The sequence below is a fragment of the Cygnus olor genome, chromosome 4 (assembly GCF_009769625.2).
Source record: "Cygnus olor isolate bCygOlo1 chromosome 4, bCygOlo1.pri.v2, whole genome shotgun sequence".
NCBI classification, from domain to species: Eukaryota; Metazoa; Chordata; class Aves; order Anseriformes; family Anatidae; genus Cygnus; species Cygnus olor.
This window is the reverse complement of record NC_049172.1, coordinates 37,021,897-37,037,377: the sequence shown is the minus strand read 5'-3', so window position 1 is coordinate 37,037,377 and position 15,481 is coordinate 37,021,897. Positions and strand designations below refer to the sequence as shown.

At 38.6% G+C, this 15,481-nt stretch overlaps 1 protein-coding gene across 5 annotated transcripts in view; it reads right to left on the bottom strand.

Moving 5' to 3' along the window:
• Nucleotides 1-15,481, bottom strand: part of TBC1D9 (TBC1 domain family member 9) — a 51,646-nt gene that overhangs the window by 4,447 nt on the left and 31,718 nt on the right. For 2 of the 5 annotated variants that reach the window (XM_040554771.1, XM_040554770.1), the window contains exons 10-17: nt 14,008-14,222; nt 12,077-12,194; nt 10,846-11,131; nt 10,091-10,220; nt 7,758-7,856; nt 7,571-7,639; nt 6,450-6,690; nt 836-901 (exon numbers count right to left, since the gene is read on the bottom strand). In XM_040554771.1, the coding sequence (XP_040410705.1) occupies nt 836-901; nt 6,450-6,690; nt 7,571-7,639; nt 7,758-7,856; nt 10,091-10,220; nt 10,846-11,131; nt 12,077-12,194; nt 14,008-14,222 (1,224 nt within the window). Of the gene's footprint in view, nt 1-835; nt 902-5,123; nt 5,601-6,449; nt 6,709-7,570; nt 7,640-7,757; nt 7,857-10,090; nt 10,221-10,845; nt 11,132-12,076; nt 12,195-14,007; nt 14,223-15,481 lie in introns of those variants that run through there. The other 3 variants (XM_040554768.1, XM_040554769.1, XM_040554772.1) reach the window with 2 other exon arrangements.

The window sequence follows — 15,481 nt, the reverse complement described above, 5'->3', positions numbered from 1 at the left end:
AAACGAATCAACTGGATCTACTACTACCTTGTTATCGTCGTTCCACTACCCAAAAATCCATCTCTGTCTGACTCTTTGCCTTCAGAGGCTGGCTTGCCTGTCTTCCCAAGTCTAACTTCCATTACATTTTTCTGTGCAGCTCAGCATGTCCTAAAAAGGACAGGAACCCCTTCCTAGCTGGAAACAGTCTATCATGATTGGGTATGAGCTTACCAGTTCCTGAATACCAGAACAGACATTCTTAGAACTGGATCTCTTCTGCTTAATAAATTTTTGTTTGTTTCTTTCTTTCTTTCTAGTTAAGCTAGTGAATCACTCAAGCCTACCTCCAGCAAACCCAGCCGTGAGCAATCAAAGCACAAGGAGTGAACGCACCTGTGATACAATCTGGATTTTAAAACAAACAGTCTCTTTCTGAAAACATTTGGACCAGCTCAGTGGGAAATGCTAGAAGGGCTGGGGACAGAAACAAGTAACCAGGGCACACAGGAATGCTTCAAGCTAGCTTCACTGTTAAAAAAAACGTATTATGGTAACAAACCCTAAAGAACACTGTATTTATTGTGCAGGGTGGAAGTCACCAGCCCCAGGTAAACTTGCAAGAAACCCATACAAACGGCCTTTTTGTGACAGGAGCAATAGAGGACTGCATGGTGCTTTCAGACTTTCTAAATCCATTTCTGACTAAGGTAACGGCTCTCTTATTTTACTACTGCATAAACAAATAAAATAATTTGTACAAATTAATTTTAATTGGGACAGCTATTTGTTTACAACTCTGCTCCAAATGTCAGTTCTCACCAAAAAGCAAGCTATTTTAATATAGTTTACTTACCAGGCAAAACATGCATTTTGTACAGCAGCTTTAGCTTCTCTGTAAGATCTCCATGGCATGCTGCACCTAAGCAGTATTATATACAATATGTTAGCACTCAACATTCAATACCATTCTATTTACTATTGCTACAATATTGCATTTAGAAGCTACTACATTCACTCTGGCAAGTACTATACTCCCTTTACAGCCCAAGACAGATCATAAAACAATCATTTGAAATTCTAAGATCATACAGCCTGTGGTAGAAATACCAAAAAAACACAGACCAACTTACTCTAAATTTTGCACTTCAACCTTAGGTTCTTTATTAAATGTCTATTTTGTAACTCTTAAAAATATCCTGTGATCATCATGTTGCCACTAAGAAAGGCCTCCAGCTAAAAGTTAAGAAGACATTTTTGTGTGGACTTATCTTCCTGATATGAGGATCCAAAAACATCACATGACTTAATAAGATGTTTATGAGGAAAAAAAAAAAGAAATTCAAGCAAACACTACTCATCAGCCACAAGCTAAACTGATGTTTACGCAATACCCTATATCCACTTCAAACCCTTTCTTTGTGGCCTACAATAAAATTAGCTATATGAAATCCAAGCAGTCTGTTGCAGACTATTGTATTAATTAAGCTGATGTTAGTTAATTTGAAAGTACTGAAATGACCTATAATCAGACTTCTTCATAAATCATACTTTTTATGACATACAAGTCATAAATAAACGAATTAACATTCATTAACAAGGTTAAGCAAAGACTTATTTCACCTTACAGTGTCAACCTACCTCTGCTACGCAAACTACAACAAAGTATGGACTGTACAATCATAGTCTATAGAAAAGCTTATGATTGCAATAAATACACGTTAGGCTGAAAAAATAGGTGCATCTACATTAGCCATTTTGCTTGTAACCTGGTGCCTTTTTTAAGTGCAAAACCTCCTTATGTTCATATCTGGTATACCACATTGTGCAGATGATGTTTTCTCTTCTGGTGAAACGATGTCTTAGGTTATGCACGCAGGTACCATGTGATGTGTTGCACTGGTAAAGGTGACATGAAATAACCCAGGTACAGAACAGGCTGCAGTTCTGCGTCCTACAGCAATGGTTAGGGATGCATTCACCAAAATAGCATTCAGGGCACAGGGTATCTTGTGACATCTGTTGGCTTCTTCTCGCTGTCCCCAGGTGTGATGAGAATTGAAAAAGCTTAAGTGTCATTGCTTTTTCCTTTTGTCCTGAAATGGATCCATGTGTGCTTCCTAATGCCAGGCCCTTTTTCTCCTCAAAATGTACATGAATGAAGACAACACAATGCAGGACAAGATGCCATCTAGGTCTCTCCTGGGAATAGGTCAGAAAATTTTTGCAAAGGGAAGAACAGCCAACTGGCTGGTCTCCTTCTGTTACACTATGCAGGTGCCAAGTCCTTTCTGCGCATAAAGTCATATGTGCACAGTTTTTCAGTCTTCTTTGAGACCATTAACAAAGTAATTAAACAGGTTAGAACTTTATTCTGTTAATATAAAAATGAGTAGCAACATACAAGTGTTGGCCTCAGTTGTCCCTCTCATGAACACATGTAGAGGGCGCAGAGTACTTGTACAGCAGTTAGCTCACAAAAGGATCATTGGAGGAGTGGTGAGGTTAACACATTGCTTTCTCAACATTCTCCTGCCACAAGTACTTCAAGAAAAGCTTTTCAGAAAAAAAAATACTCCGATACTCCTTGAGACACACATTCTTCTTGGTGCTGACTTCTTCGTGAGACCAGCAAGAGCTGCAAACACTAGCAGTCACTGAAATGGTGGAATGGCCACATGCTCCAAGAAGGGAGTATTGCACAGAACCAAACACTTGATGGGAGGTAGGGGGCCACTTTGAGTCCACATGGAAATCTCCCTAGTTTACTGGGATCCTGAGTCAACAACAGATGTGTTTCAATCCAGTGTGGTATGGGGTTGCAGGTGAGCTTCCTCCTGAGTGAATATCCCAAATAGCTCGTAACTAAGGATGACAGCTGTTTCTGAGCAGCACAACTCCTACAGCAAACTGATCAAGACACCTTTTTTGTTTGAACTTCCAATAACATGATACAGGGTAAACATACAGCAAGAAATGCCAGGTTTTTCTATCTTTGCTCAGCTGAGGCCTTAGAAGCACCTAAAGTAGGAGGTTCTTGAGCTGTTCACTGCAAGGTTTATGAAAAGGATTCCCAGTTATAATTACATCTCTCTCATATCCCAAGGATTTCACGCTGATGTGAAAGAGGGAACCATGTGCCTGTGCTGGCACACAGAACAGCCCTTCTTATTTATGTTTCATGTAGCTGCTGGAAGGAGTCAGCAGCACCAAAGAGAGGCTTTGAGGGAACAAATCCTTGTGGCTACACGGATTAAAGCCATTGAAAAATAGTAGCGAAAAGGAAATGCGTCAGAAGCCAGGGTTGCGTCAGCAGGCAATAAGCATCCTCCAGCATGGTCCAGGACTAGGAGGCACATGAATAGGATGTTTGTTTAGGAAGGAGGAACTCAACTAAGCAGTGCCAGAGTCCAACAGTGCTGTTTGGACAAAACAGTAAGAGAGGACACTGCCACAGGTCACCTTTAGAATACCCATCCCTCTGACCACACTCTCCATCCAGGGCAGTGACAAAGAAAGGCCACAGAGTCCTCTATTGAGCAGGTGGGTCTTTCTCCAGCAGATGCTACTCTGTGTTTGGGTAACTCTCCTACCCAAGGCATATAGGGTGGATGAGGCAGACTGAAGCAGCTGCTGTTTGTAGAAGTTTAAGTCCCTGGACGTGGAAAAGTAAACTCAAACAAATCCCATGCTGTTTTTGTTGACTGCTTTCTTTGTTACCATGAATGTGCTGCTTTACGGAAAAAAAGGGGTGGGGTTGAAGTCGATTTTTAAATTTCAACACATGCCACACTGGGCTTGATTTCTGAAAACTGTGTTTTTGTTAAATGAGCAGTTTTGTCTGCTTTGCCTATCAAAGGTTTTAGTTCAGTCATGTTGGCTTATAGAGGCACACATTAGCACAGTTCATGTTTATTTCTGTTCACAATGTTCAATATTGTTCCTTGTTCTCATTGCTCATTATTTGTTCAAAAAAATTCTGTCTGAACCAGTAACAGGCTGATTGTTACTAACAGCATCCTGCAAGCAGTAACCATGGGTCATGTCTCAGAAGGCCATTAGGGTTACCTAGCTAACAGTCTCTCAAATACAATTCAGAAGTGCATCACAGCGCATTGTTTTTTGTGTACAATCAGTTTTACTGTCACGTAGCTATTCTGCAGCCACAAAAGAACAGGTATTACCACGCCTGTAAAGAGATTTTAATGCAGCCCTGATGCTTAAATGTTCTCACACTTAAAAAAAAAAAAAAAAAAAGTAAAGCTAGGGCAAATAATAGGCTGCCATGAAATCACCCAGAGGACTGGGCTGAGATGTTAGTTACAGGGAGTAAGGCCTCCTGCTTTATTCAAAAAAAAAAAAAAAAGTAGCAAGTGTTTGATGGGCAACTGAGATCATGGTGTGCAGTTTTCTGACAAAAAGCTGTTCTCCTCGTACAGCTGCAGGCATGCATGACCACTGCTCAGAAGCAACCTACTCTCCTCAAGGCAGCTCTTCTTGCTTTCTGATGCCAGAGACAAAGAAAGTCAAGGCTTCCAGGGATTTTTCTGCCTTACAGACAGGAGGAAAAAAAAGTAAGCTTTCTCCTATCTGCTGACAGGACTGCTTTCACCACATGGTCACCTCTTTCCCTTATGCCTAGCTGGGACAAGGTTTCCAAACCCTGTTCTATTATCATGTCAGCTTCTGCTTTACAAAATGGGGGTGTGGTTTTGTTTTTGAATTTAATGCCCATCTCTCCCCCTCTCCTGTCCTGTTTCCAGTTTTCCTACTACATAGAACGTAAATTCTTTCCTGTTTCTCTCTGTCTGCCAACACTGCTTCTTTCTTACGGGGCAAGCAAAGCCAACATCCTCACTCTGTCCTCCCCCTGGCCCGCATATGTGCGTATAAACTTCTCAAAATTCATATTGTTTCTGAACAGTCAGGGGAACAAGTGCTGCCTCTCTCCCTTTTATAAAGCTGGCAGCACTGATAAAAGGTACGCACTCCCAGATTTCTGAAAAAGTTTAAGGAGCAGATGACAGAATGCAATATAACTCAAAGATGAACAGAAAAATGTTTTTTTTTTTTTTTAAAGAAAAAAAGACTTCCCAAAAGGAAATACTTGGACTAGAAGTAACCACACCATTAAGCACACAAGCTGCAGGACGTTTTTGTGAGTCAGTCATCAGGAAAATCCAGGCAGGTGTGCACAGAAAATATATGACAGCAGCGTTTTGTGAAGTAGTGTTTTTTTTCATTTAATCTTTAACTATAAAATGCAACCAAAAGTGAAATTCTAGAAGGTTACAAGTTCCCTCTGAGAATTCATCCTTCATACAGCACCACTTCCTTCAGATGGTATCTTGAATTGCTGGCCCTTCTTCAGAACCAAGCCCACCTACAAAAGGTTGCATCAAGGTGGAATACAGCTACAGCAAAAACAAGTCAGTTGCAGACTGGACGTAGGCTGTAAAGGGCTCCAATTAAGCCACAAAGCACTTTGGTATGTTGGCACTGATGATGTCCCACAAACATCCTCTTCTGGGATTAAGTCTTTTAGATGCACATGCACTTCAGTGGCAAGCAAAAAGAACACAGCTGAAATGGTCATGTAAGGTATCGCTTTCCACCAGAAGCTGAGGAATTAAGTGGAAAAGTAGGCAAGTCTTACCAATAACAATAGAGAAAGACACCACCATCCTTTTTGAAGTTTTTGTTTTCTGACTGTTCTTGCCAGCACCCACTGAGTATAGAAAAATCACAAAAGAAGCAGCTACTCATTTTCTTTACATCCTTCTTAGGTTATCCTGAGAAATATTCTGTGGTTAACAGCCTAGAGATACCTCCACAACAGAAAGGAGGTTTCAGACCTCCTAATGACAAATTGTTTAGCTGCTGATTCATATGAATTAGGTGCTTTTAGAATCCAGAGAGAGACACTCTTTGTTACAGGCGCAGACTCCCAGAATTTTCTTCTTTGGATTCATAAGGTTTTAAGTGAAGCACTCCCTTAGGACTTTAAGGGAGACCTACAGCTGAGCTCTCAGCTGGGCTTCCTGGGAGAGCTGTGAACATCGCTTCAACCACATACGGGGTACAGGCATGAGGCCATGACCATCACACTGTGGGTGTGCAGAGAACCACAGTGAAATGCACAGTGCGGGCATTGGGTCCTAATGGGTATGTAGTTCTTGTTCACATGTGGTCCTTCTCCCAGTGCAACACACCACTGCCTAATTTAGATGCACCTACTGAGTCCAGCCTGAACCTCTGTGGGAACCACTGCCACAGGCACGATCAAGTTAACTCCACAGTAGCATGTACAGTTCTTAAAACAAAGGTGACTGACTTATGAAAACAGGCATATGTCAAACAAACTCATTATCTGATGACTAATAAAACATCTGTTTGTGACAGATTGGATCCCCTTTAGAAACAAACTGATTTGGTCAGATTATTTCAAGAGTGCTATGAATTCTCCTTACTTAGCCCAGACACGAATTCACGGAAGTTGATGAGTAAGTCTCCATTTTCATCCAGAAGCCTGAATAAGCGTGCAGCTAATACATCTGAATGGGTTCCACATGCCCAAGGAAAGAGAAGAGCAAACATCCCCTTGAACTGTTCAAAATCAATACGGTACTGCTCCAGATAAGGCAGGCTGGGATCATGCCGGTCAATAGCATTGCTGTTTCCTCCCCAGTAGCAGCTAGTCAGATGTTCTGCCTGAACACAAGGCAAATGCTGTGAGATTGTCATCACCTCTGTAAACAACTCATCACTTAGCAATGATAAAAGATCAAATCTCTTACATGCACCCTCTTAACACAAGACTAGCAGATGTATTTCCATCTACCTAGCCCTTGCAATTCTGCAAGGGATTTCTCCTCTAAACAGCACAAAGTCACTTCCCTCTACAAAAAGAAAAAAAGGAAAAAAGATAAAGCAAAACTTTTTCTGCCTCACATATGGATGAAACATGAAATACCTGTTTTGAACTGAGCAGTAAGCAACTGTGACTTATGCATATACACAGGCAGGTCATGCTCAGTCACCCCTCTCAACCTCACCACACAAAGTCAGAAAGAGGGGAAGTCTCATGAAGTCTTTACTTCCAGAGTGTATGTAAACCAGTATGTACAACCAATTACTAAGATATCACTATATGCCACTATATCTCCATACAATATGTTAAAGCATTAACAATGGCAAAAATCAGCTAGTGTGACATGAAAGTATCAGTAGTAGAATAAAATGATTCCATGATCAATTCTAAAACTTAGGCATAGAGAGACATACTTAAGTTTCTAAAGAGTGATCAAAAACCTCTATATTCACTTTTTTGTAGTATTAGTTTACATCAGCATATTCCTTTTTCTCCCCTCAGACAAATCACTTAGTGCATTACTTCTTTCCTGAGCTTTTAAAAACCTTTTTTTTTTTTTTTTTGTATATTCAGCAATCTAGCAGCTAACTCAAGTTTGCATTAAGATATCTGATGGTAACTCAAACCCTCAGCCTGGCCTTGAGAAAACTACAATACCCAATCCCATATCAGATTTAAACATTTGCTTTTCCTGCAAGCACAGGATCACTTCAGCTTTACCTTGAAAAGAGCATACAGTTCCTCCAATTCATCGATAGTAAAAGAAGTCTCCGTCACAATAGTTCGTACCTTTTGAAACATAACATTAACAGATACAGATTTGAAACCCCTGTATCATGAAAAGCTAATTTAATTTCAGAAACTGTCAGACCTTAATATTTGTAAAGAACGTTAATTCTGTACTTACCACATTGCGCTTTGTAGTATCTTCAAGGGTTTGAATAACTTTCAGTCTTTGTTTGAATCTCATTTGTTCAATCAAATCTGCTCGGATACTTCCAAATTTCTTACGACAAAAAAAAAAAAAAAAAGAAAAGGAGGACAGGATAGTGTGGGTATTAGTACTAGGCTTTACTTTGATGTATTCAATATATGAATTTAATTTTGTGAAGGATCATAAGTGGTACAGTTCAAACTGCTGCTAAGGCACTAAGCCATTTATTTTTCTAACACACGATGAAGTTATGAAGACTTTAGAAATTTGTCCCTAGATTCTATTTTTCCCAAATAACTTATTTTATTTTGAAAGTACTTTATTAAGTTATAAATCCTCACATTTCAATCTCAGTAGTTAGAAATTTCCATGGCAAATCTCTGTGAACAGATTGTTTCACAACTCCTTCTGAAGGGTTTTATTTCAGCTTCTCCTGGAATATCTTTTATTTGCCACAACACAAAGAAGATATTCAGACTAACTGGATCTGTAACAGCTGATACAGGACAGTATAGCAGTCCTTACATTCCTAAGTATCTGAAACCAACCAACAGGAATGCAACTTCCATTAGGAAGAAGATTCTCAAAAGTGCCTAAGTCTTATTTTCAGGTTTCCCCCCTGCCCCCACAATGCACGTAAGTCTCAGGGAGCTCCTAGATACACTACAGAAGCATCCTAGAGGAAAGCCTACTGGGAATAACATTTCATGCTCTCATATGTAGAGAAATGACTACTGTCTAACATTTCTTTTTATGAACTATAAGTAAACGTTTTTTGCCATCAAGAAAACACCTGTAACGTACTTAGAAATGCACAGAAGAGCACCAAAACCAATAATGCTACCTGTAAAACTAAGAGGGGGTGTGGCAAGATGGATTTATACTGCCAATTCAATTGCATCTAGCACATTCTTGTGTGGCCAAGTTAGCACTAAAGTTGTGATGCTACTTGCACCTTTATCATGTACCTTAGGAGTAAAAAGATGTTTATGTGCTTGGAATATTTTTAAAATAAAAAAGTCTTCTGAAAAAAAAAAGTAATCTAGATAAACATCCAAGAACATCAAGTACCACAGAGGTCACAAAAGTCTTGAAAAGAGAGGCTTTTTGTGCCTCTGAAATCACATCTATTCCAGTAATCAGGGACAATTCTCTGGTTTGGAGGAATAAAAGGAATTAAGCACGTGACAACTCTGAAAATCCGAATTTACAGTCCATTGACAGCTAGTGAACAACGCACAGGCTTCTAACTCTGCAGTGATTTTGCATTATTTCAGTCGCTTCTACTGTAATCATCACAATACCAGGCTCCTGAATTGATTACCAAATTCAAAGAAAACATAGAAGATCGCTTACAAAAAAAGTATTTTCAATAAATAAATAAATCACTGGCATAGTAGATTGTATTTGTTACTTATATTCTCGTCAAACGTTTGTTCTTGTTTGACTCAAAAGAGTCAAACGTTCCTCAGTATATTCTATGCTGAAGGACAAACTGAACCACGTTAATAAGGCATGGAAGGTTTAGGGGCATAGGAAGTGCTTCTGAAACAGCTGTCATATTGTTAACATATACCTACATCTTGAGCCGAAAATACTAGTTAAGTCTGTATGTCAATACAGGAAAGGAAAAAAGGAAATTAAGAATTAGTCCTTTAAGTTACTTTTTTTTTTTTAATAAAAAATATCATCAGTGTAATCATCAGGGATATTTTAATTGTTTTTGTTTTTGTTTTTTTGTTTTTTTTTTTTTTTAAATTTAAGGACAATGAAACTCATTTACAAGTTTTAGTTTTCTTGTAGGCTTTGTTCTGTGCTTTACAGATATTGGTTATTACCAGCTCATTTCACTTGAAAATATTTTACCTTTGTGACCCTGGGTCACTAATTTCTCTATTATCACCAATCAGCACTAGCTGAAAACTTAAAAAGAACAAAGTTCCACTGATAATGGCAAGGTCTCGTGAAATCCCATTGATTTCACTAACATTGCAGTTGGGAAAGGCATGAAAATCTTACAATAAAATTAACAGTTTGTGAATTACAAGTTCAGCCTTTTGTTTGTAAGCTACTTTTTGGTCGCGAGCTGCTCTCCTGTGATGTGGCATGCTTCTTTGCAAGACAGCTGCAAAAGTTTAAGTTAAAAGAAAAAGAGACTAACCCCCTAGCCCATTTTGGCCTTCTGAGATGAATACTTCTTCCATGTCCTTCCAATTCCAAGCAAAGCCAAACTACAAAGAACCAAAATCCTCTATAAAGAAGAACTGTTGCAGGTTGGCAAGTTCCCTTGAGAAATCCTATCCTACCTCATAGGAAGATCGGATTAGTCTGAAGATATCCACCTCGGGATAAGGCTCTACATCATCACTGAGCAACGAGTGAAGGTGAGGAATGGGTGGAAGAGTGCTGTCCTTATTAGTTACGCTGTCCAAATACCTGGTGAGAAAAAGAAAATTAAATGAGAAACCCAGGATTCATTTGTACTCCTTCCCTTCTGAGGGCTAGTAGAATAAGGGTTACATATAAATTAATTAAATGTAAAAACAATCATGTAAATTGAATGAATTTACATGATTTTTGACATCAGTGCATGTCAAGAAATTGGAGGTTACATACAGCAGTAGCAGATCGTATTAAATGACTCAACCTAGTCTATTGGCCTCCTGTTCCACCAAAATGCATTTGTCTACCTAACGTGTCTGAGTTCTATCTGAGTTCATTCTCAAAACAATTTCCCTTGAGATCAATCTTTTTTCTTAGCAGCATTTATGTGATAGCAAGTAAAAGATGATGTAATAAAAACTATGCAATCAACCAAAATAAGTTTCTATAACTAGGTTTGGGAAGTTTATTTGAACGTCTTGACAGAAGAATTTATTTTATTGGTCACTAAACATTATTTTAAGATGATATAAAGGGCACTGTATATGGGTGGAAAAGGACTTCAAACATGTAAAAGATTTACATTTAGTGCACTGGTTTGAGTATTTCAACGCAGCAGAACACAAATCAGAAAAGGAAGCAAAAAAAAAGAAGAAACTTTATTTTCTGTAATATATACCTTCCCAAAACTGTCATGGCTTCTCCATCATCTTTACAGTTGAGCAGCTTATCTACATTAGCATCGAGGACAGCAAGTGCCAACTGAAATATCACCTTTATTCCTTCACAGAAGAAACAATCCACAACCACCACAGCACTCTCAAACGGCATTACACTGAGGAAAAGAGTGAGGAACCAGGACAGGGAAATAGTGGATATTACACCCAAATCCTGCATGCAGTCATAAAGCTGTGGAACATAGTCACGAGCTAACTCTTCAAAGACACCCTGATCCACCAACGCTCCTGTTGAAAATAAATAAGGTTAGATGTCCATTAATTTGGGAGCAACTGAACACATCATCATTTAGGGGAAAAAATATATATTTTTTCCCCATCTCTAGATACAAAAAAGAATATTCTACATGATTCTTATATGAATTTCTTGCTTTCAGGTAAGTATCAGTAATAATTTCACTATTAAGCTGTACATACAAATTGAACTGTAATAAGTTTTTTTTTTTTTTTATTGTTTTAATTACACACTTTCTAAGAGCCAACGAATTGTCAAATATGCTCTAGGACCTATAGAAGTTACATTATGGCTTAGTATTTAATACTACCAACAGAATAATACTTTTCAGCATTACCTATCTGAGGCAGCCAACGTGACATGCCTGTGAGGGTATGGATTTATCTTTAAAAAAGAACCGTCTATGAAACATATCTAAGCCATAACATAAGTATCTTAAGCAGGCCAAGACAAGTAATTTCTAAAACTGTATGAGTATCTCAAACATTTGTAAGCTACAGTAAAGACAGCTTCTACTTTCACATACGCAAGGAATCTGCTATCTGAGAGCAAAAGCTTTCAGATACTGTCGCTCTTTCGAATCAGATGTGAACAGACACAAAGGTTTCTACTGTAACTTGTCAAAGCTCCTGTTTCCACCTTAGTTAGATATCTGGATCATCTAGAAGTCCAATTTTAGCCTCTCATCTCTTTTGGATTTACCCTATTAAGCCCATTTTAGAATTGCATCTAATCCTAAGTAGGTGAAAAATTTAACTATCACAGTATCTTTTTAGGAAATTGCTTCTACCCTCCTCACTGAGCACACTGTTTTACCATGAGCGTTCAAAATTGTTTCTATGCCACAAATGGATCTACACACATGCTTGTTTCAATAGGAGCAATATCAACTCAGGTAATTTTGTACTGCCATTTTAGAAGATTTCTTCATAACATACCAACAACTCTCGTGTTGTAGTAGTCAGGTAGCATACGTTCACACAAAGCCACCAGCAACCAGAAAGCTTCCTCTTCCTTTGCATAAAGGAGAAGTACTGAAGTGACAATATTCATAGCCTAAAAGGAAAGAAATATAATTTGCTAGACCCCTTTCTTCAATATCTAACACAGTAAGTGGGCAGATAAGTGCTTACTGTAGTTAGGAAATTAGCTAAACATCCCCATGCAGACCCCAAACTTTTCCCAGTGCTCACAGAACAGCTTGAGAAAGCATCAAATAAACCACAAAAATTAGTTTTAAAAAATAACAAAAAACAAACAAAAACCACACGAGATTTCTTTGCATAATTAGGGCCCTACTGAGGTCTGCAAGCATCCAGTTCCACTGCTACTGATATTCTGCTAATCGGTGCTCTTAGGGAATCTGAGTCCGATACTGACAAAACGCCTCCTAGAGCACTGATGATGATCACTGAACTCCTTGCAGAGGTAGGTTACGTTCCCCATGCTTTTTGCCAGTACAAAGCACATAAAAACTATGGACTGAGACAATTGTCTGTTAATAGTGTTAGTCACAAACAACTACAGCGTAGTGAAACAGAAGTCTCTCATTGTTGCTCACTCTCAGTGTTCGACTGTTCACCTGACAGCTTTTTCTATGACGTTTCCCTCCATTTCCAACATCACAACATTGTACAATGACCTCTGAATTGTTTGCTCAGATCCTTTGACTAGACTTCTGTTAGTCTGACAAAATCGAAGTATTTCAGTACCATTTTCTTCTCAGTTTGCCTCATTTCAGATCCTGACTCATTAACATTTTAGGACTCCAGTTTGATCATTACCTATTTCGAAACAGCAATTAATGTTCAACTGAGATTCAGAACAACATTACAACTCTGTCAAAGTCTGTTACTTCCTTTTATCTTGTCTACTATGTATGAAACACTTCAGTGCCTGAATTCTCACTGTAACCACGAATCAGCATTCTGAATGCCATGGACCAAGTCTCAAGGCTCTTAACAATTATCATGGCAGCTTTAGGAACTAGAATCAGTGTCTTTCTACTGATCCTCTGTTAAGCAACCTTTAAAAAAAGGTTACTGTATTGTATTAGTGTTATATTTGCTATTAAGTAATTTATGATGGTATCTGTTAGAATTGCTTATACTTTCACTCACTCATGTTGCATCTGGCAGTATTAACAGTCAGACATTAAGTAGGCTTCTTAACACTTATGAATTCAGGTTTCTTTTATACAAAAATAGGTAAAATTTGCAAAAAAAGACAAAAAAGGGCCCAGGTGACTACTGAAAGTTACGTAGAAAGAAAGAATGATTTGGGACTGGAAACTTGACTTGCATCACAGGCATAAAAACTCTAAAACAATGTACTGTTCAGCATTATCTGTACCAGTACATGGTTGCAATGTACACTGATATGCTCTAGAGTGTTCTTTTACGTTTGTTTTGTTTTGCCTGACTGAATTGCATCATTGAAAAAAGTAGAGGAGGTTTTGGAGGGTTGTTTTAACTAATTCATTAAGAAGGCCAAAACTTAAGGCTGAGCAATTAGAAAGTTTTTTTTTTTTCCTGCTTAAAAGAGTTCCTGAAGAACCCTTTCTTTGGGGTTCATTTTTTGTGCATCTGTAGATGCACTACAGGACAGTTCTGTAGTTATCTTCTGCCCAGCTTCTAGATTTAGAGGCAGAAAATATGCCTACAGAATGCTATGTAGGCCCTTGTGTTAAATCCCTCTGACCTCAGCACTACTGTAATTCTGCAGTGCTGAGGCTTCTCTTCACAACATTTTACCAGTATCAGTGTACTTACATGGCCAAATACCCAAATGTGTACAGCTGAAGAAGCAGGAATAAGAGGAAAGAACTGGAATTCCAGAAATCGAAAGAGTGCCAAGGTATTTCAATTACCTGACAATATCCTATGTTTGGATTTCTAAAAGCATAAGCTGTCAACACTCTCCTTAGAGCAGCAATACCCATCTCATTCTGGAAAGCAGGGTGTTCTGGGAGGGAGCGATGCAGATCCCTCTCTATCTCTTCTGTAGCAAGGTTATACTTCCCCATCGATCTCTCCACTAGGTCCTCATAATAGCCAGGATGAGTGGCCATTTCATTAATGGCTCCTGGGAGTGGGAGAATGGTATTAAAACCACAAGAAAAAGCAAGGCTTAACAGATACAATATCTCAACATGATGATGATCTTCTGCTCTCCTTTCATTTTGAACATCAGTTTTAAAATCCAATACACGCTTCGAAACAAATGTGAAACACTAGTTTTGTAAAGGTGATTTAAAAAAGTATAATGCTTAGATGATCTTATCTTCTCCTCTAGAGAGATTTTATATTAAGGTTTTGAAAAATAAAAAAAGAGAAAATAATAAAGCCTCTCTTTTTCATCCAGGATGACAAAGGAGGCATGAAGAACAAAAAAAGCTGTGCAATCACATGGTATCATGAGCTTCCTCTGCAGCTGGCTGTGGGTTTGATTACCCTAAATAACTCAGAACATGCCTCTGAGAAAGCTACTTGCCCTGAGGAGGGAGTAGATTATGTTTGGTTGCAGAAAGTACAGTATCTCAGCCAAAAGTGAGAGACGGGAACTCCTGAGGTCTATTCCTGCTTCTGAAAATGACTCTGTCATCTTGGGCATGTTTTAGGGTTACTATCACACACTCACAGGGTTGCTATGAGATTTCACTGGTGACTTCAAAACTTACCTGGAAATGACAGTCTCAGCAACAAAAGAAATCAAGTGCCAGCACACAGTAACGCACATTGAAAAAGACTGATTATAACTATACCATGAAAACTAGTCCAAACTATTAGCCAGATGCAGGACAGATCTGTGCATCTTGTGTATATTGTCTGAAAACATCTGTTTAAAGCCAAACACCAAAAAGATGACTTAAGATCAAGCATTTTTAGCAAAGAAATGGAAAACAAAACAAGAAGTATCCTTATGTCATCATACAAAGTCCTTGGTGTGCTCATATCTTAAGTGTTGTAGGTAGCTGTGGTAAGTATCTCATGAAGGTATGGAGCTAGAGAAAGCATACAGAAAGCAAAAATGTAAGAAGAAAATCTGATTTCCATTTAAGTTGTAACAAAATGAATAAAATCCTTCAGCTTTGAAAAAAGGCCTAAGGGGACACAGATGTAGAGAATCCTCAACAGCATAGAAAATATGGATGGACAGAGAATATTTTCTCACTGTTTTTCACATACTGGGAGCACAGCAGCATGCTTAAATTTTGGAATTGCCTGCAAGAAATTATTGTGAAGGCCAAAACATTAACTGGATTCAGAAACGATTAAATGAATGCAAAGTAGGCCTGCTGGTGGTTTTTGAACATCTAGAAGCCCCTACGCTGCTGACTTCTG